Below are 20,158 nucleotides of genomic sequence, written 5' to 3'. Positions count from 1 at the left end.
GATCAAATGACCGCTGAAATAGCAAAACATATGTCGGGTTTGACAAATACATAAAATATAAATACAGGACAAGACTTCCAATTAATTAAAATCAAGTAATTAATTCATATTCAAAAGTGTCTGGCAAGTTTGTTTCACGGGTTATTCCTTATACGGCAATGATATTCTAATAAACAGATATGTTATGCCCATACTAAACAACAGAAAAAAGTGTGCCGCGCCGGCGACCGTTTATTTTAGTTAATTTTTACATTTCGTTAAAAGTAAAAAGGATAGCTTGATAAAAACAATAAGTAAAAGGGATAACTAGATGTTTTAATTACGCAAAACGTATTACTACGTAATTATGATGTATTATAACGTTTTACTACGTAAAACAACTAATGGTAAACGTCCCAATTAGGACGTTTTCTAGTCTTCACTTTTTGCGCGTTAATAACATATCTGTTTACTACAACATCATTGTTATACGGATATTTTTTTCACGAATGTTTCTAGAGTAACCTTAGCCTTGAATACGGTGTAATGACATTTGATTTTATATCATAATTTATATCACATTATTATTGCATATTATGAATATAGCAGGGGCTATTATATTTACTTTATTATTCACAATTATTATTGTAAATAATCGATAAATAATTTGTAAAACCGTAATTGATATTATTTAATACTGGCCTGTAACACTATTTCTTATTTTAAATATGATTGAACTGTAATTATAAAGCAATTGGACTATAGCGTGGGGCATTTTAACAAAATATAGAGAGATTGAAGCATCATTGTAAAACGATAATATTATTTTCCCGCCATCCCGAACTACTGAAATTACACGAATTAATATTGAGGCAATATATCCACTGATAATTAAGTGAGAAAATGATTTGGTGACATCATAGCAGACGCAGACACATTTATCATTTAAACTAAATCGAGGAATAAAAAATATTTATTATTAATTAATGAAATACTTTATTCAATTATAGTAAGACACAAATTAGATGTAGCATCGGAAAATGCAATGGAATGAAAATAAAACCGATTACTGCCGATTTACACAACCAATAGAAATAGCTCCCTATCGCGTCATTCGACGCTATTCGTTGCTATAGATTCACGCGTCAGAGAAAGCAAGTGCATGTAAAGCGACGCGTCGAATTGACGAATATATTAGGTTATACGATATTACAAGTTATTACGTTTGTGCGAAGATCATATTCGCATGAGAAATAAATATTGTTAATATGGGATGGCGTACTCAATTCGGATGTGATCGGTTTTACGAATTTTGCCGATGCGACATCTAAGTTGTGTCGTACTATACTTATGTCCCTCGATCAAACGAATATCCATATCAATAAAAAAAAATAAACGCAACATATATAAAAATAGAAGAATTTAGTTTAATACTAGTGGTCGCCCGGGGCTTCGCTCGCGTTTAAAGCTTGGTTAGGTTAGGTAAACCCTTCCTTTTGATTCAAGGTTGCTTAATTTGGTTCCTCGTTTTGGTTTTGGAATAGCCACAGACAGACAGATTGTCTGACAGAGTTACTTTCACATTTATAATATTAGTATATATCATTTATAGGTTCTTTTACTACTTCGTAATCACTTAATTAATGTTTCTAATATTGAATGCATTATTCATTGTATAAATAAAAATATATAAATTTAGAAAATTTTATTTATCTATACAAATAATTATCGTTTTAATACATCTATGAAAGTATTTCTTGGTATTTTAATGTTGGCAACACTTCTCATTTTCTTCTTCCCTTCAGACTGCTGCTTTAGTAACTTTTTCCTGCGTGTAACGTCACCTCCATACTGAAATAGTATTGATTTAATAATATATTAAACATTTCTTGTCTTTTCAAGACATTAAATTTAATATTAAATATTGCTAATTATTTGTATATGAAATATGAATATACAGGCTTTTTGGTAATTTGACGTATTCCCACCAGGAGGTAGCAGAGGTGATTATTTGCGATAACTGTAACACACGTATGCATGCACACACACATATCACTTCGAACAATAACTTTAATTAGAGAAAGATCAACACATTCACACTTACTAACACACACAGTTACCTTCTCTTTATAATATTAGTATAAATAACATAATATAAAAGTTGATTTTCAGTAGAGATTAATCACAATATAGTGTATTAACGAGCGAGAGGAGAGGAGATCCAAGATGGCCCAATGGTTAGAACGCGTGCATCTTAACCGATGATTGCGGGTTCAAACCCAGGCAAGCACCACTGAATATTCATGTACTTAATTTGTGCTTATAATTCATCTCGTGCTCGGCGGTGACGGAAAGCATCGTGAGGAAACCTGCATGTGTCTAATTTTAAAGAAAATCTGCCACATGTGACTTTGTATTCGCATTGGAACAGCGTGGAATATGTTCCAAAAAACTCCTCAAGGAGATAGGAGGCCTTAACCCAACAGTGGGAAATTTACAGGCTGTCGTTGTTGTATTAACGTACCAATTTAGCAGTCACATCTTTTCTATAGGCCTTGATTGTTTCACGAGAGTACACTTTCCCTGCCACCACAGCTTGTATCGCGATCTGAATAAAAAACAAAACATTCGAATGTTATTTTATAGTTTTTATAATCAAAGTGATAGGGTTTCAGCAAGAAATGATTAACATTTAAATATAAACTTATACTGCAATCGCCATTTATAACCATAAATATTTTAATTTTTAGTAGTAGCCAAATAAGCATTCCAAAAAAATAAAAAAAAATTGTGTATATACTCAGTGGCGGATTTACAAATCTGCCGCTAGTAGGCTATTCAATTTTTGCTGCCCCTACTTTTTTTTACAACGTTTATGATTTGTGTTCTATCCATCCTCACATCATCATTACATCGGCTTTTTTCCGTTATTAGTATGATTATAAACTAGGTGATATTGTCAGTTACTAGATTATTTTTCCAATCCACTATGTAGTGACGAGTATACGGATTACGGACGTAATGTGTATACATATACAGTGTAAACTCCATGTAACGTCACTCGATTTAACGGCAAACTCTCTAAAGCGTCGAAATCAATTGGTTTTAGTTGGTTTAGCTTGTATTCTATACAATGATACACTCTACATAGCATCACACCCACTCTCAATAACGACAACAATTGAGAAATAAAAATTATTTTTTTTTTCCTTTTAGGTTGCTAAAATAAAAAAAAACTGCGCATCTGTGTACGTTCTTTTGTCGCTTTATTATTCTAGCCCTCAATAAACTCGAATGTCGGCACCACGCATTAGGAACTTTCTAAGAAATTCGTTAATTTGTTTACAAATTGGGATTGCTTGCACGTGTAGACTGTGACCATGCCTAATAAGTAGGAGTCATGGATTACAACAATATGTATTCTACGATTGATGAGGTGGAAACAGAACTTGAGTTTGATAGCGACGACGACCTTGCTAAATTATTGGAAAATTACTTCCTTTATATAAGATATAAATAAAAAAATTAAAAATATACAAAAAAATTGGTCGTGCAGCAAAAGGCGTCAGACAAAAATAACAGAGTATACGCAATAGCGTTCAAATAAGATATATATATTTTTTGTACATAATTACTAGCAATAGACTAATATAAACTTTTTTTCGAATTCTGATTTTTCTTCTCTTCATTTAACGACCACTCTTTATAACGCCATAAAATGCACGGTCCGTTCAGTGTCGTTATATAGAGTTTACACTGTAATTATAAGTTTTTTTTTTTTAAATTTATTTAAGACAAATTTGACCCCTCTTAATCTGCCCTAGGCTCCAGCTTACTTAACCTATTGGTAAATCCGCCACTGACCATAAATATTTTATTTTTTAGTAGTAGTCAAAGAAGCATATTAAAAGACCCGAAAAATTAAAAACGTGTATCTACTAGCTGATACTTCGATTATAACCGCACGCAATTAAAAAAACAGAAACGTATACGCTCTCTTTCCTCCATTTTAATGTTTTTAGAAACAAAATATCAATCAACCTGAACCATTTGACGTGGTATCATTTCCTTTAATTTTGCTGTCAACTTTTTGGCGGTATACTCCAAGCGACTTGTGTGCACTATTGTACATAACTCATCCACTAAAACTCCATTTAGCACGATATCCATCTGAAAGTAATCATACACTGAATTTCTCAAGAGATAATTTTTGTTATTTTGTCTAGGCGACTGTTAATAGTTTATTTAGTTAAATTCGATATATTTTTTTATTTTATGGTATAGGTTGGTGGACGAGCATTTGGGCCACCTGATAGTAAGTGATCACCATCACCCATAGACAATGACGCTGTAAGAAATATTAACTATTCCTTACATCGTCAATGCGCCACCAACCTTGGGAACTAAGATGTTACGTCCCTTGTGCCTGTAGTTACACTGGCTCACTCACCCTTCAAACCGGAACACAACAGTACTGTTATTTGGCGGTAGAATAAGTGATGAGTGGGTGGTACCTACCCAGACGGGCTTGCACAAAGCCCTACCACAAATTAGATAATATATATCTTGTAATAAAATAAAATTTATCGATGAAATATATCTTGTTATGTATTTACACAAACAACGTTATACTTTCAAGAACCTTTCCTCTGGACACTGGTAAAAGTTAATAAGATATTTAAAACAAGACAAGGTAACTGGACAAGAACCCGGTGAGAAGATCACGTAAATCTTTACCGAAAACAGCTGATTCAGCTTTTACGTACTTAATTAGTGTTTGTAATTAATCTCCCGCTCGATAGAAAACATCAGGCGGAAATAGGAATCTCACATATTCAACCTGCATATATAATTTCCAACAACATTCGCCCAGTAGTCAGTTATTCACTTTAAGCACACACACCGACATTATACTTGTGTGTGTGTGTGTGTTACTGTAGAGAGTTACACCATAGACAATACTAACTCTAACTAATGCACTTGGGTGGAATCCGTGATCCTGGTAGTCAAAACTCGCGAAGCCAGACGTCAAACTTTTTAAAGTATCGTGAAAATCAATGACAACTTCTGATAACGGCAGGATGAATTGCATCATTGTCATCTTATCATCGACCGCGCTGGATGGCAGGGGTGTGCCTCGCCGGTCGACGCACAGGGTTGTCACTGCTCCGATATATTCTACCGGTGTTATTATTGTTCCTTCGAATAAAAAAAAATTGAAAATCATCACATTGAATCTATTTTCTACCGAACCACCAATAATGCCAGGCAAACCGCAATATTTTGAACCAAATACAAACTTAGAAAGACAGAAAGAAAAGTTTCGTAAATTCAAATCGTTTATAAAAAATACGTTAAAAAGGGGAATTAATCGATACGAGATTTTATAGATGATAAAAAAGCATGGAATTAATACCTGTTGACTTCCAATAATTTTATTAACTAACATGACTTTGTATTTTTTAAATGTTGAGAAAGAGTAACTACTGAGTTTCTTGTCGGTTCTTCTCGGTAGAATGTACTTTCCGAACTGGCTTCACTTAATGACGATTCAAAAGTGCTTGTAAAAGCCCACTTGAATAAAGTTTATTTTGACTTTGAGAAAGGCGCACTTAACGTTTGTGCTTACAAGAGGTCGTAGTGTGCGTGATATGACTAAAGTAAGAAATCATTAACGTACCTATCACTAATGGTTCATAATATTCCAATATATTGCTTGCTTCCGGCAGTTGTAAAGGATTTGTAATCAACACTTCATCTCCCTTGTATTGCTTGATAAGCCTAGAACCTTTGACTCTGGAACAAAATAAAATCTACATCAGATCTTCTTGAGTCTTTAAATTATTGTAACAAACAATAAATTTCTAAATGTCAAATGCAGCAAAGTTTATCTTATTTTATAATCTGTACTATACATATAATAAAAACCATAATTATATTATAAATGTGAAAGTAACACTGCCTGTCTGTATGTCTGTCGCTCTTTCTCGACCAAACCAAGGAGTTCAATGAAACTAAACTATTCCTCAATACATTGAAATGAATTATCAGTTGATAAAATGAGACACCTTGAGAAAATTTGCCTTTGTCAAATGTCTATTTAACACGTATAGTAATCGGCCAGAAGTAAATCAGCTTAGCAAAATTAATTCCAAAAGGGACGGTCCCACTACAGATAGGATTTGTATTTTGTTACCTTTAATAAAAAACTGTGTCTACATTTCTTATAGTTATTTGTAATTAAACATACTTTTCTTTATTATACACACACTTACTTGATTTTATACGGTACTGATGGCGCTGTTAATATGGCTTCAGCTTTGTGTTCTTGTAAAAGTCGTTGTGTAAAAACATCCAAATGTAAAAGACCTAAGAATCCGATTCTCCATCCTTGACCTAAAGCCGGACTGAAATTTAACACAAATATTGTTTTATTTCGTTTTCATTATTGACGAGACTTACTATCCTTTTAAATCCCACAAATAAGAAGAGACAATTATTACAAAAAAAAAAAACATTTTATTTACAAAATTGCATATGGGCCACCTGATGGTAAGTAGTCACCTGTAAGAAATATTAACTATTCCTTACATCGTCAATGCGCCACTAACATTCGGAACTAAGATGCTATGACCCTTGTGCCTGTAGTTACACTGGCTCACTCACCCTTCAAACCGGAACACAACAATACTGCGTACTATTGTTTAGCGGTAGAATATCTGATAAGTGGATGGTATCTACCCAGGCGGGCTTGCCGAAGCCCTACCACCAAGAAGATTACAAAGTAGAATTACAAAATTTTTGAAATGTATATAGAAAAAAATTCAGAAAAAATATTTTACTTTACTGATAAAATTCCATCTAATTCGTGTCATATTCGATTTTGAGAAAAATAATAAATACTTTTTACCGCCAAAAATCCTATGATTCTCAATAACTCATGAGATCTGAATTATGAAATGAGACTTTAAGTAAAATGTTTTTAGGCTAGCTATAACAATTAATTTATAGTATACAACAAAATCTAAGACAAGAATATAAGACAAAAATCTAAATTTTAATAATGTATTTTTTTTATTCAAGAAATCCTGCGAAATCTAGAAAAACTTACCTAGAATCTATAGTCACACTTACAGCTGAATCATTCAAAGCAAGTTTTTTTATAGCATCACTAAGCTGTGTATGCTGAGACTGATCTGCAGGATATATCCCAGCATAAACCATATGTTTTACAGTTGGTGCTGTTGCTACTTTTATATTTTCTGCTGATTCTAATGATAGCAGCTGGTCTCCCACACATCCGCCGCCTTTCGGACCACAGCCTAAAATAAGAAAATTATTAAAGTATTAAAATGGGCAGTCCCCGACTTCCGGCGTTTCAAGTTAATTCGCTTGTCGCGAGGGCAATGTCGTAGTAAAAGAAAAAAAACGAAGTAATCTAATATGTCTATTGCGAAAACCTAACATGCCGTAAGTACGAGGCCTGCCTGTATGCCATAATTATAAGATTTACAGTATCTTACAGACCTTTAATTTCTTTTCAATTTACTTTACTTACCCACCATTACTACTTGTCCTGCAACTGCCTTATTGATGGGTTCTTCACCTGGTCTTAAAAGTGCCAAATATTTAAGTGTGTGTTGCTTCAAATCAGATCTCCACTTGACAGTTTGACCAACTTGTATGGTCCCGGATTCAATGTATGCTAAACACATTATACCTCTATATTTGTCATGCCATGTGTCAATGATATTGGCTTTAAAGTGTTTGTTAGAATCCGCAGAGGGTGGCGGTATTTTCGTTATAACTGCTTGTAATAACTCTTGGACTCCCCAACCTTTTTTTGCAGATATACTCATAACATCATCAGGATTTATATTAAAGAGGGATTTTAGCTGAGCTTTAACATTTTCTGGGTCTGCACGGGGTAAATCAACTTTATTTAGAGTAGGTATGATGATTAAGTTGTTTCTTTTGGCCAGAGAGTGGACAGCAACGGTTTGAGCTTGTACTCCTTCATTAGCATCGACTAATAGTATAACTCCTTGACAAGCTTTGACACTGCGGACTACCTAAGCAAATATTTAGAAATTTACATTCATTATACAATCGGTGTAAGAAATGTTCACCTTAAAAATTATTTTCGTGTGCTCAGTGTGAGCGATAATCTGCTTTACCGGTCGAGAATGACATATTGCATCGCAATGATTTGATGTTTAGATTCAAAAGGTACTAAGAGCTTAAGACTTGACAAAGAAATCAATTTGAAAACTGACAAAAGTTTTCTTTCTCTGACTGTACATACATGTAAATGCAACTACAGCAAAAAAAATAAATTTGTTTTCAAGAGTGGTTAATACATAAGTACCATTATTTTTTTCAAATAAGCATAGGTTTGGATTATTGCAGTAGAATAGATACCTCATTGGAAAAGTCAACATGACCTGGAGTATCTATAAGATTTAATAGATATTTTTCATTATTAAATGTGTAATTTAGGGATGCTGTTACAGCCTTAACTGTAATGCCTCTTTCCCTCTCCACCTAAAATTATAAAAGGACACATTAAATTAATTTTATGATATACTGTTTTTAAAAAAAGCTTTCTCAGATTGGGTTGTCTGGGAGCTAATAAATGAAAAGACTGTCCATTATACAATACTTAAAACAAATGTTTATATTTTTATTTTGACTACTATTTCTATATTTGTTGTTTGTATTTCTGATGTTTCTGTAATTTATGTTGTGGTGTACAATAAAATATATAAGTAACAATATATGCAAGCCCCAACATTTTACTTGTATTATTAAAATTATTCTAATATATATTTATAAAGTGAATTAAAAAAATTTATCTGTATAAAGGATCTAGCAGTGTAAAGATTTTTTTCCATATACCTAATATATTTTGTATATTTAAACAGATATCACACTTATAAATTGAAAAAAAAATTACAGATATTTTTTAAAAAAATTGATTTGAACTAAAGGTGATGTATTTAAAATTATAAATATATTTCACACAAAGTGTGCATGAAATACATACTTTGTGTCTATATTATAGGTTTTACAGTGTTTGCTTGGAATAAATAAATATATATTTTTAAATGATTATATAATTATAATAATTATTATTTAGATAATTATATAATAAGCTATATCCCATAAAATATAAAGCATATCATATAGTCAATGTCTATCCTGAAACTTATAATACATGCAAAAGAGATAAGGGCAGAGAGGTGGTGACCATTTACCATTAAGAAGCCCATTTAAAATATAAAATATCTCCCATTATTTTGTGTTTACACCTAGGTAATTTGTTTTTCATTGCAGTAAAAATGAAAACTTACTTGTAATTGATCCAACACTTGCTTATTTTCTTGTCCTGGTTTAATAACACCAGTTAGTTCTAATAAACGATCAGCTAAAGTACTTTTGCCATGATCAACATGTGCTACGATACTGAAATTTCTGATCTTTGTGACATCAGTCGTGTTGGAATCAGCCTCAGAACTATACAACCTTTTAATGAAACTGAAATATCAAATAGTTAAAACACACCGATCTTCTAAAAACAAGTTCTTATTTGTTTACCTCAGATAACCTAATAACTCAAAATACCTTTTATAAACTCTAATTCTTGATGCACATGTATTTAGAGCACCTACTTTATTTATAATTCTAACCATAATTCTTATTTTTCACCACTATAACCATTTATCTATTCACAATCCGTAATCATATTTAAATTTTAAATAAATAAACTCAAAGATCCGTACTTTTAATAGGATTAACGAATCGGACCTAATCAGTCGGACTGTCAAAATCAGCTGAGAAAATATGTTGCGAAAAATTAAGCTCGACATTTTATTCCGGTACAACTATCCGATTAAAAATTTTATTTTGTAGCTGTAAACACTTCATACTTTGTCAGTTAGCCACGTCATTTTTGCACGAATGAGAAGATTGTTGAGTTAGTTTACGCGGCGTCTAATTTAGGCTTCATTGTAATATAATAAATCATGAATATATTTCGCTTACTCGCGGACTTGTCCCATCTCCTAGCTATAATAATATTATTACTAAAAATTTGGAAAACTAGATCATGTGCAGGTAATTATAATGACCGGCATGCTGCGTTTATATTCTGGTGCTGAGGAGTGTAAATGTTTTAATGTTTTGCTTATCTTTCCAGGAATATCGGGAAAATCGCAAATACTATTTTCAATAGTATACACAACGCGGTATTTGGACTTAATTACAACATTCGTGTCGCCATATAACACTATAATGAAAATAGTGTTCATTGCAGCATCCTATGCTACGGTTTATTTGATGTATGTCAAATTTAAAGCCACCTACGACCACAACCACGACACGTTTAGGATTGAATTCCTTGTTATTCCCTCTCTTATTCTTGCACTACTCATTAATCGTGAATTCACTTTAATGGAGGTTAGTAACGTTCATTGCTCCAGATTATATTCGATACGTAAATATTATCTATAAGCAAATGACTGAGCTTGTTTTTATTTCGAAGATTTTTTAATTTTTTTTTTTTCATAATGAACTACTTTATAATGTACATTAATCAATAGTTTTATGAATTTTTACTGAAAAATTTCAGGTATTATGGACATTTTCAATTTACTTGGAGTCTGTTGCGATCCTACCACAACTATTTTTGGTATCGAAGACTGGAGAGGCGGAGAGCATTACATCCCATTACTTGTTTGCGCTGGGATCATACAGAGGATTATATCTCTTGAACTGGGTGAGTCAAATTAGAAAAAAAAAAAAATAATTACTTTAACATGTTTTGTATTGTATTTAATCTTTATGTAAGTTGATAAACTGATATCTTGATTGTTATTATAGATATACCGCTACTTTGTGGAAGATCATTATGAACTTATAGCAATTGTTGCCGGTGTAGTACAGACTGTACTGTATTGTGATTTCTTCTATCTCTACATAACTAAAGGTAAAAAAGCCAATAACTTACACTCAGTGCTAAGTGACTCATTCATTTCGTATATTATTATTTTTAATAAACCCCTACAAGTATGATTATTTGGACACCACACCCATAAATTACCTTACTACAATAATGGATATATTTAATATTGTTTTCTTTAAAAGATAACTAATATTATCATTTTAGACTCGCTGTTTGACATAACATCTGAATGCTAATTAGTTTACTGCTTTGGAGTTGGCAAAAAAGAAACTTGTCTCCTATATTAGGAAATAATTGAAAATTATTTGTATAAAAAAAAAAAAAAACTGTTTACTGTTTAATATAATAAGTAATATTATAAGTTCAGTTAAGAAGCCTGTAAAGTCAAGTCAAGTTCGAGAGAAATATTTTTATAAAAATTGTGTCAATAATATTTATATTATAATTCCCATAATTTCAAATTACATAGTTAAAGCTATTTAATGGAGGTATTTAACAGGTTTATTATTTTTTGTTGGTAAAGATTAATATTTCAACATTATCTACAAATGTCTTGTTCACGCGGCTCTCACAGACTATATAAAAATTTCATTGACTATCTACTAAATAATAAATTTTTTTTCAGTTCTTAAGGGAAAGAAACTGCAGCTGCCAGCTTAAATGCCACAATATGTTTGGGTGCAATATGAAGTGACACAAAAGTTTGTCAAGTTATTTTATATAAGTCAATAATATTACCTAAGATCTAGTTTAACAAGTGACGTTTTACAGCTGTGAAAACATTTTTTATTTAGGACATGTATGCACTCCAATGTTAAATTAACTGACATAATATTTTTTTTTAAATTATACGATCTGTTTATTGGCATTTCATTGTATTATATATGATCAGATAGAATTATGAAATTCATAATTTAGTCAACATTTATCCTAAAACCAAAAGTGCTGCTATCGTTATGACATAGTTCTTACAGTGCATGTTTTATTAAAATTTGTACTAAAACCAAGTTAGTATTACGTAATGATGTTTATATTTGGCATGGCCACGATACTTTGTGGACGTGCCATTTTAACTTGCAGGCATTGTTGTGCGTTAATGGTGTGACAGTTAAATAAGTTAGAGTAATATATTACCTTACAGTAAAACAAAATTTGCTATATTTATGACAATATTGCTGTACACTAAGAGGCAAGTGTTGCACAACTTTTGTAAAAGATAATTTAAACATTAAAAACAGTTGCTATTATTGTGGTTTATTAGAAATAATGTAAACAGTGTTCAACAAGTTGAAATTCCACTATGAGAATAATATTATGAGTCACTATTCAGTGTAATAAATCAACTAGTATCAAAGTAAAATTAACGATTAGACATGAAACCCACACGAAAATAAGTGTATTCGAAGTTGGGTAAGTGTTACCGAGGATGAATATATAATTTAATCTTTAATGGTATGTAAAAATAATTTGATTAAAATTAAAAGCAGATTGCTTTAAATGAATACATAATAATCATGAATTAATCAATTTAAAATCATATATAAAAAAGTGAATCTTTCTGTGTCAGTATTTCTTTTTCCACCAGATTTAATTAATGGTAGCTCAAATATCTGATGAAATTTTATACAACTCAAATATTAAACGAACTAGAATTGGTAAGTAAGGTTCAGAATTTTTTTTAAAACAAATCTCTTAGTGAATAAAAGACCATAATATAACTATCATAATTTATTACAAACTGGTTAAACCATTAATATAAAATGTTTAGATTTTTCATATGAATTATGAGTTTTTTTTTTTTTATTCTACATTTGGTTTAATTGATTATACAATATTGTAATGTAGATCAAACATTTAATTTCCTTTAAATATAGCCTATAAGATTCTAATGTAATTTCTTGCAATAAGAATTAAAATTTTAAAGTGAACTAATCAGTTGTTTTCATCTCGACTGTCAAATGTTAAATAATATAAATTTGACTTTTTACTTAATACAAATTGAATGGAAAATGATATTTTATTTTTTACACAGTAATGATGCATAACTATCAAAATCAGCCACATGTATTTGTTCCTGAAACAAAGAAAAATAATAAATTTTACTTATATTATAAATGCGATAATTCTGTGTGGTACTCTTTCACGGCTAAACCTGTGAACCTAATTTGATTAATTTAATACAAATTGACATGGATGGACATATCCTACTTCTTATGCTTGACACCTAACGACCAACATTCAAGATACGAGAAAAGCAACGAGCGACTATTAGTTTATGTTTAAATAAAAAGGTTCTAATCAAATTATACACCGCTAGAATTTTCGAGATCTAAGTTTCTTAAGCTAATTTAAAGTTGAACTCCAGTTACGAGTAATAGAAATATCAACAATGTAAGTAATACATACAATATAACAAAATCATTTAAATAAAATAACTTAACGTATATCTAGTATGTAATAATATTCAATAAAAACTCCTATATAAGAAATATAGTGCACCATTGTAGCGTACTTTGTGTGTACATTTGTATTGTATGCACATAGTGACATGTATCTAATCAAACTAACAATCACATACTCGCTAATAGGAAATAATCCGACACGACCCGAAAGAATAAGAGCGCAAGGGACAGCAGCTGTAAAGCTAAGCTTTCCAAAATATTCATTACTAGACAAAATACATTTAAAAAAAAAACGTAAAGATAATTATCTATGGTTGTTAATGTATTCATTTATTAAACCGTTTGATGATAAGTAACAACGCTTGATAATAATCGAATAAAGAATGTCGCTTGTTAGATGCCAGTATCTAAATCGGAGCTGACCTAATTAGCTTGTCTCGAGGAATCGTTAAATTGTCGATAAAAATAATTTATTTTAACCTGTTCAATATATTTTTTTATTATATTTGTACATGCAATAATTTAGTACCATATAACTGTTGTTTGACGTCGAAATTTAGAGAATAGCAGCGCTCATCATAGCAGAGTAGATTTGAGCTCTACAAGTAAAATAACTGCAACCTCGACATAGAGTTAATTTGATATATTTTGACAACTAAAATCAATGATATTCTAATAACCAGATATGTTATATCCATAGTAAACAACAGAAAAAAGTGTGCCGTGCCGGGGACCGTTTATTTTACATTTCGTTACAAGTAAAAAGGATAGCTTGATAAAACCAGTAAGTAAAAGGGATAACTATATGTTTTAATTATGCAAAACGTATTACTACATAATTATGATGTATTATAACGTGTTACTACGTAAAACGACTAAAGGCAAACGTCCCAATTAGGACGTTTTCTAGTCTTCACTTTTTGCGCGTTATTAACATATCTGTTTACTAGAACATCATTGACTAAAATACAAATCTTAATTAATTGTCATCGGAAAATATTATATAATTTTACAATCAAATAAAATTAGCATGTACAAATAGGTAAAAGATGTAAAGACTTTAACCGTCATTAAAAATACCGTAGTTTTTTTAATAGTAAATAAAACAACGGTTTGAATGACATTTATAACCTTCACTAATTACATTTTACCGCAATACGTACTGCGTTCAAGCATACGCTTTAATTATAATTAAACGACAAAGTTTTTTTAAACCATACATTATTAGGCAAAGATTACATTTTCATATATCACACATTTCAAACATACAATTATATGAAATACTAGTTTCTGTCTACAAGGTGTGGTCTTCGATGTTAGATACACTATGTCTATCTATATGATCACATTGATAGATGTTTTGTTATATATATGTATATATTAAAACTCTTTTAAAAACTATCGAAAGTTATAAACACGAAGGGTGAAATTTTCCTCACCATTCGATACAAGACGAATTGTTAGACTAACCTACAGACACGAGTAACAACACATCTGCGTGGTGTACGTTTTTGCTAATGTTCATTGGAGTGACACAGTTATGTATTCATTAAATACATGTATTATTCCTCTCAAATCTATTCGAACGTCAACCTAACAAAGTTGATTCGAGAAGTAATCGCGTCTTAAACCTGACGCGATCGAATCTAGGACCTAGTCGCTCGCCGCGCCATTCACATTTGTCATTTTCCAACATACGAAACGTTGAAATAAGGTCACAAGTTTTGACCTTATGTGGAAATATATAGTACTTAATACATAGATAATTTTTAGACCAATTTATCAAACATAGTATAGTACGACACAACTTAGATGTAGCATCGGCAAAATTCGTAAAACCGATCACATCCGAATTGAGTACGCTATACCAAATTATCAAGATTTATTTCTCATACGAAAATGATCTTTGCACAAACGTAATAACTTGTAATATCACATGACCTAATATATTCGTCAATTTGACGCGTCGATTGACATACACTTGCTTTCTCTGGCGCTAGAATCTATAGCGACGAATAGCGTCGAATGGCGCGATAGGGAGCTATTTCTATTGGTTGTGTAAATCGGCAGTAATCGGTTTTATTTTCATTCCATTGCATTTTCCGATGCTACATCTAATTGTGTGTACTATACATATTATAACATAACAAAAAACTTACTTTTAGCATAGTACTGCTATTTAATAGGTAAAAGATTCCATTTGACAGCGTATTTTCGTTTAATATTGCTGTATATGTGACGCCCAAATGTAGATTTTCTTTTACCTGTAATTAATTTGACCTTATCATTATATTTTAGGGTAAATTTCAGTCTTATACCAACTGAAAAGAACTAAAAAATGAATAAATCGCGAGGGCTTGGGTAATAAGGCAAAACTGAAACCCATACAAGGACGGGCTATGACCAGGGTGACTCCGTGTTCAAACACTATATATTTTAGTGTTTTTTTATCCGATCAATAGCTAGTTTTATTTGCAAATTTAAATCAATCCACTAACCTGTTCTTGTATCGGCAGTGTAAAACTTGGTAACCAAGCTGATATTTCCTTTGATTTAAGTTTATGGAAGAGTAGTTGAGCCAATTCTTTAAGTGTATTTAAAACTTTAGGTTCTGAAATGAAAAAAAATATCAGAAACTACTTTTATGACATTTCACTATAGAATTTATATGTTTCAATACCTGCATGCATACCTTCGCTATCTAATGCAAAGGATATTTTATAAGGTGCCATCTTGTTGTGAAGTCTAAGGTATTCTTCCTTTGTTGCATTTGAAAGTCCATCTAAGAGAATGGTTACAAATGCTGTTTCTAATCCCATTGTACAAGTGAGACAGGAAGTATTTTTAGCCATCTAAAAACAAATGAGGAATTAAATTCAACTACTAAAGTCATGTACATGACATGACATGTGTAGAAATTAAAAGAATTTTCATCATCTATACTATACTTTATTATTAAGTAATTATACTATACTTAATTATTAACAGCAGAGATGGCCCAGTGGTTAGAACGTGTGCATCTAAACCGATGATTGTGGGTTCAAAACCAGGCTAACACCACTATATATATATATATATATATATGTTCTTAATTTGTGTACATAATCCATCTCATGCTCGCCGGTGAAGGAAAACATAGTGAAGAAACCTGCATGTGTCTAATTTCATCAATAATCTGAGACCATGTGCATTCCACCAACTCGCATTGGAGTAGCATGGTGGAATATGTTCCAAACCCTCTCCTTATTGGAAGAGGAGGCCTTATCTCAGCAATGGGAAATTTACAGGCTGTTACTTTACTTTACTACACTATACTTATGAATATTTGCTTATTAAAAATATGAATGGACTACATTACTTTGATAAATCAAGTCAAATGTACAAGAATATATCAATGAAATAATTTGTAAAACATACACTTTCCGGTGATGCATCTGATCCATTAGAATTGACACTGACCGCTTCCACAACTTGTTGACCCCACTTAAAATTGGCTATGATATTGACATCTGATCTTCCAACTTCATGCTTCATATCATTTATGGAAAAAAGGCTAGGTGTAGTTGTCACCTGAAAACAAAATAATTTCATTATATTATACTTTTAATTAAGAAGTACAATAACAATGATGATTTGATTCAACCTTAAGTATATTTGGAAATCTACAAATGCCTTCATTCATTTTATTTAATGCAATTTTATATTTAAACAGACTAAAAAGGCAATCTGTCTATAAAATACATTATTTTGTTTTATAGGATGTGTAGGAAAAAATATTTCATGCCTATCCTGTTGTTAACAACAGAACAAACATTGCTAATAGCAGTTTATATCTTTACAATTCCTACATGCTCTTAAACACATGTATGTACATTTCATAACATACAAAATATGATAATGAACTGTTGAGAAAATATGCAAATTTTTTATATATATCTTGAAGTATTTTTGCAAATGCTACTTTTTATTTAATTTATATAAAGATATACAGGTAAATCACACAGCATGTCATGTCATCTCAGGCATTATCACTTACAGGAGTATAGTTAGTAAAAAATATGTTATTATTGATATTTAATCTGTTGAAAACTTACAGAACTCCACCAATATTTTCTATATCTTTGCCATTGTATGAAATATTGCATAACATCAGATTGAGGGATCATGAGGTCAAATTTGAGGTGAACTTTATTGTGTACATCACATTCATCCTCCTTTTCCTCATAAACTATTTGGTTTACATCACATGATTGTTGATTAATAATACCATAGTAAGTTTTAGCATATTTGTCAGCAATAGCTTTATCTAAATATACAGGAAAATGTTGGTTTGTCTTCCCGTGAATTGATCTCAGCCAACTATGGTAAATATTTTGGACTAGTATTTTACTTGGTTTTTCTAGATCTACTGTTGTTCTATTTCTACAAGTTTGTACATTTTTAAAGAACTTCTGAAATGTTAGAAGTTTCTGAATTTCAGTTTTCATTTTTAATTTGTGTGTTTGATTCTATTTGTAATTCATGTAATGGTATGTTGCCTGGCGGTGCAACAAAATATTCTTCTTCTTTTAATGCTGCATTTTTTAATATATCTGCTTGACAGTTACCCTGTGTTATTTTATCCTCCCGTAAATATAGGTTTCTGAAATATTTTAAATGGGACTTAATTAGTTACATTGTAGTTCATATCTTGTGTTCACATCAAGAAAGACACAATTAGTAATTTTAAATTTTGATATGTTTTAAAAGAATCTTATCCAATTTGTGATTTTTAACTATGAGATATTAACTTACTGGTTTTCTAACACTGTGTATAGAGGTTCAATGTTATCAGTATTTATATGTAGGATTTTATCAGCAAATGCAATAGAATCTTCTAGAACTTTTACACCTTCATCTGTATCACATTTCACCAAGGAAAGTCTTTCTAATAAAGATATTGTGGTCGCATCTACTTTAGTAATTTCTGTTTTATTATTTACTAATGTTTTTACAGGAATTGAAGGCACTTTAGATGAAAATTGATTGAACTGCAAAATGTGTTTTATTTTAATAGAAAAGGAAACAAAATTTTTCTGCATATTTTTAAAAGTCAGATATTAAATATTTTGTCAAAGGATAGAAATTATTAGCATAACCTCAAAATATTTATAGACAAAAACAAAAATATATAAGTTAGTGTTGCAACTAACAAGGAATTAGTAGGATATTTTAGATAGAAAGATATATTCTTTATCGATATTCGATACTAAGGTCAATAAATCGACAAACCGGTTTTTTATATTATGTATTAGATATACATATATCTTAATTATTACAAAGAATAATTATTTTTTTCATTTAATTATGAAAGTTATATAATACTTTAAGGGTATATATTTTTCATGGAATAAAAATTTATAGATTATTGCAAATATTATTTTAGAGCTGTTAAATAAGACTTAAGTGCATAAACAATTAAACAGCTATTTCTAATGTTGTTGGTAGTTTATACTAAGCTTGATGACCACTAAATGTCGACCTCGACAGAAAATAGACATTATCCAAGATGATTAAATTGGTATAAAATTAGCGTTTTGATAATATTCATTATTAAGTATTCAGGGAAATTATCGGTATCAATTTCAATATAGAATACATAAAATATTTAATTTTTTGAACTACATACAACTAATTTATTATAATAAATTGTCTCATTAAAATAAGCTTCAACATTATGCGACAGATAATAGGTTTTTATTAATTTTATTTGTGTAATTTTTAACAACTAGTAAGTAATACCATCCTGAAGATATTTATAACAGATAACATAATTTTAAGTTTTGACAATGGTTGTCATTGTAATGTCGCAACTATCAGTTTCATTTGACATTTAGCTGTTAATAATTTAGGTTATATTTATTTCCAAAAAATTAATCAAAATAATCAGGTAATATTATAACATATTCTTCTTTAAGTTTGTAATATTGTTTGAGTGTCAATCAATCATGTTTCTCTTAGTATTTAGTATTAGTACTTAGTAATATTTATTATACTTATTTTTTTTTACAGGAAATATGAAAAAATATGCACGTAGCGTTTTATACGACAAATTGCACAAAGGAGCTGTGCTGTGTTGCGTGGGTTTAACTTTATATGGATCTTTAATCCTTGGAGATCATGTATATAAGTATTTCAAATACGTTCGACCCCAAATACAAGCAGCAAAGGCATCTGCAGAGCAAGAACTTTTGTCAGAAGGTTCATCAGATAAAATAGTTTAACATCACATAATCTCCAGTTAATAATTATGTTAAGTAATGTTTTGTTTAGTTTAATTTATTGTAAATAATAAAGTCAATTTTTAATAGTTATCTTTTGTTTAATTGCTCAAGGATGTATATGTATTAACTTGTAGTCTTAATCATCAATATATTAACACATCTCCTTAATTATCTACATTAAAATTGTTCCTAGTTAAAAAAACAATTATGTAACTGGTTTTGTGAATGTATGTATCTTTGCAAAATAGTACTGTTATATTATATAGTTTGTTTAATAGTGTTTGCATTTGATAGTGCATAATTGAATGCTATAATGTTGAAGCTTATTTTAATCAGACAATTTATTATAATGAATTAGTTGTATGAAGTTCAAAAAAATAAATATATTATGTATTTTATATTGAAATTAATATACCAATAATTTCTCGGAATACTTGATAATGAACATTATCAGAGCGATCATTTTATACCAATATATTTATAAAATTTGCAATTTAAAGTGAATACTCAATTAAGTATGCAGTGCAATTATTATCAGCTTAGTGTGAATT

The 20,158-nt window shown here is 30.4% G+C and overlaps 3 protein-coding genes and 1 long non-coding RNA gene across 5 annotated transcripts; 2 read left to right on the top strand and 2 right to left on the bottom strand.

The window, feature by feature from the left end:
* Window positions 1–1,682: 1,682 nt before the first annotated feature.
* On the bottom strand, window positions 1,683–9,763 carry LOC124529972 (translation factor GUF1 homolog, mitochondrial). The gene is made up of 11 exons (XM_047103936.1): window positions 9,604–9,763; window positions 9,333–9,516; window positions 8,401–8,523; window positions 7,538–8,051; window positions 7,091–7,301; window positions 6,255–6,386; window positions 5,660–5,775; window positions 4,946–5,178; window positions 4,021–4,149; window positions 2,504–2,587; window positions 1,683–1,830 (listed from the first exon to the last, which is right to left on the bottom strand). Exons 1-11 carry the CDS (start codon window positions 9,669–9,671, stop codon window positions 1,705–1,707), a joined length of 1,920 nt encoding a protein of 639 aa, XP_046959892.1. The 5' UTR covers window positions 9,672–9,763; the 3' UTR covers window positions 1,683–1,704.
* A 134-nt stretch (window positions 9,764–9,897) lies between these two features.
* On the top strand, window positions 9,898–12,874 carry LOC124529678 (ER lumen protein-retaining receptor). Its single transcript, XM_047103525.1, has 5 exons — window positions 9,898–10,095; window positions 10,178–10,437; window positions 10,610–10,756; window positions 10,861–10,966; window positions 11,568–12,874. Exons 1-5 carry the CDS (start codon window positions 10,005–10,007, stop codon window positions 11,600–11,602), a joined length of 639 nt encoding a protein of 212 aa, XP_046959481.1. The 5' UTR covers window positions 9,898–10,004; the 3' UTR covers window positions 11,603–12,874.
* Window positions 12,732–18,432, bottom strand: LOC124529677 (DNA polymerase subunit gamma-2, mitochondrial). Of its 2 annotated transcripts, none has more exons than XM_047103523.1 (7): window positions 18,139–18,432; window positions 17,439–17,986; window positions 16,762–16,914; window positions 16,025–16,196; window positions 15,843–15,955; window positions 15,504–15,608; window positions 12,732–13,016 (listed from the first exon to the last, which is right to left on the bottom strand). In XM_047103523.1, exons 2-7 carry the CDS (start codon window positions 17,829–17,831, stop codon window positions 12,960–12,962), a joined length of 993 nt encoding a protein of 330 aa, XP_046959479.1. In that variant the 5' UTR covers window positions 17,832–17,986; window positions 18,139–18,432; the 3' UTR covers window positions 12,732–12,959. The 2 variants fall into 2 exon arrangements, with proteins under 2 accessions (XP_046959479.1, XP_046959480.1); XM_047103524.1 differs by having other exon boundaries at window positions 16,037–16,196.
* A 763-nt stretch (window positions 18,433–19,195) lies between these two features.
* On the top strand, window positions 19,196–19,697 carry LOC124530060. Its single transcript, XR_006966447.1, has 2 exons — window positions 19,196–19,273; window positions 19,396–19,697. It is a non-coding gene; the product is annotated as an uncharacterized LOC124530060 (long non-coding RNA).
* Window positions 19,698–20,158: the final 461 nt, after the last annotated feature.

The sequence above is a fragment of the Vanessa cardui genome, chromosome 5 (assembly GCF_905220365.1).
Source record: "Vanessa cardui chromosome 5, ilVanCard2.1, whole genome shotgun sequence".
Taxonomy (NCBI): Eukaryota; Metazoa; Arthropoda; class Insecta; order Lepidoptera; family Nymphalidae; genus Vanessa; species Vanessa cardui.
Note: the sequence above shows the minus strand (reverse complement) of the source record. Positions and strands in the feature narration are given on the sequence as shown.

Excerpts from the sequence above, each read along its gene's own strand:
- LOC124529972 (XM_047103936.1), bottom strand. The coding sequence starts at position 9,671 with ATGGTTAGAATTATAAATAAAGTAGGTGCTCTAAATACATGTGCATCA. Across the intron at positions 7,302-7,537 it reads AGGACAAGTAGTAATGGTGG|GCTGTGGTCCGAAAGGCGGC; the intron begins GTAAGTAAAGTA and ends TTCTTATTTTAG. Across the intron at positions 4,150-4,945 it reads ACCCAAGTGCATTAGTTAGA|ATGGATATCGTGCTAAATGG; the intron begins GTTAGTATTGTC and ends GATTACTTTCAG.
- LOC124529678 (XM_047103525.1), top strand. The coding sequence starts at position 10,005 with ATGAATATATTTCGCTTACTCGCGGACTTGTCCCATCTCCTAGCTATA. Across the intron at positions 10,096-10,177 it reads GAAAACTAGATCATGTGCAG|GAATATCGGGAAAATCGCAA; the intron begins GTAATTATAATG and ends TTATCTTTCCAG. Across the intron at positions 10,967-11,567 it reads CTATCTCTACATAACTAAAG|TTCTTAAGGGAAAGAAACTG; the intron begins GTAAAAAAGCCA and ends ATTTTTTTTCAG.
- LOC124529677 (XM_047103523.1), bottom strand. The coding sequence starts at position 17,831 with ATGAAAACTGAAATTCAGAAACTTCTAACATTTCAGAAGTTCTTTAAA. Across the intron at positions 16,915-17,438 it reads GAAAATATTGGTGGAGTTCT|GTGACAACTACACCTAGCCT; the intron begins GTAAGTTTTCAA and ends TTTTGTTTTCAG. Across the intron at positions 13,017-15,503 it reads ATAGCAGTACTATGCTAAAA|GAACAAATACATGTGGCTGA; the intron begins GTAAGTTTTTTG and ends TCTTTGTTTCAG.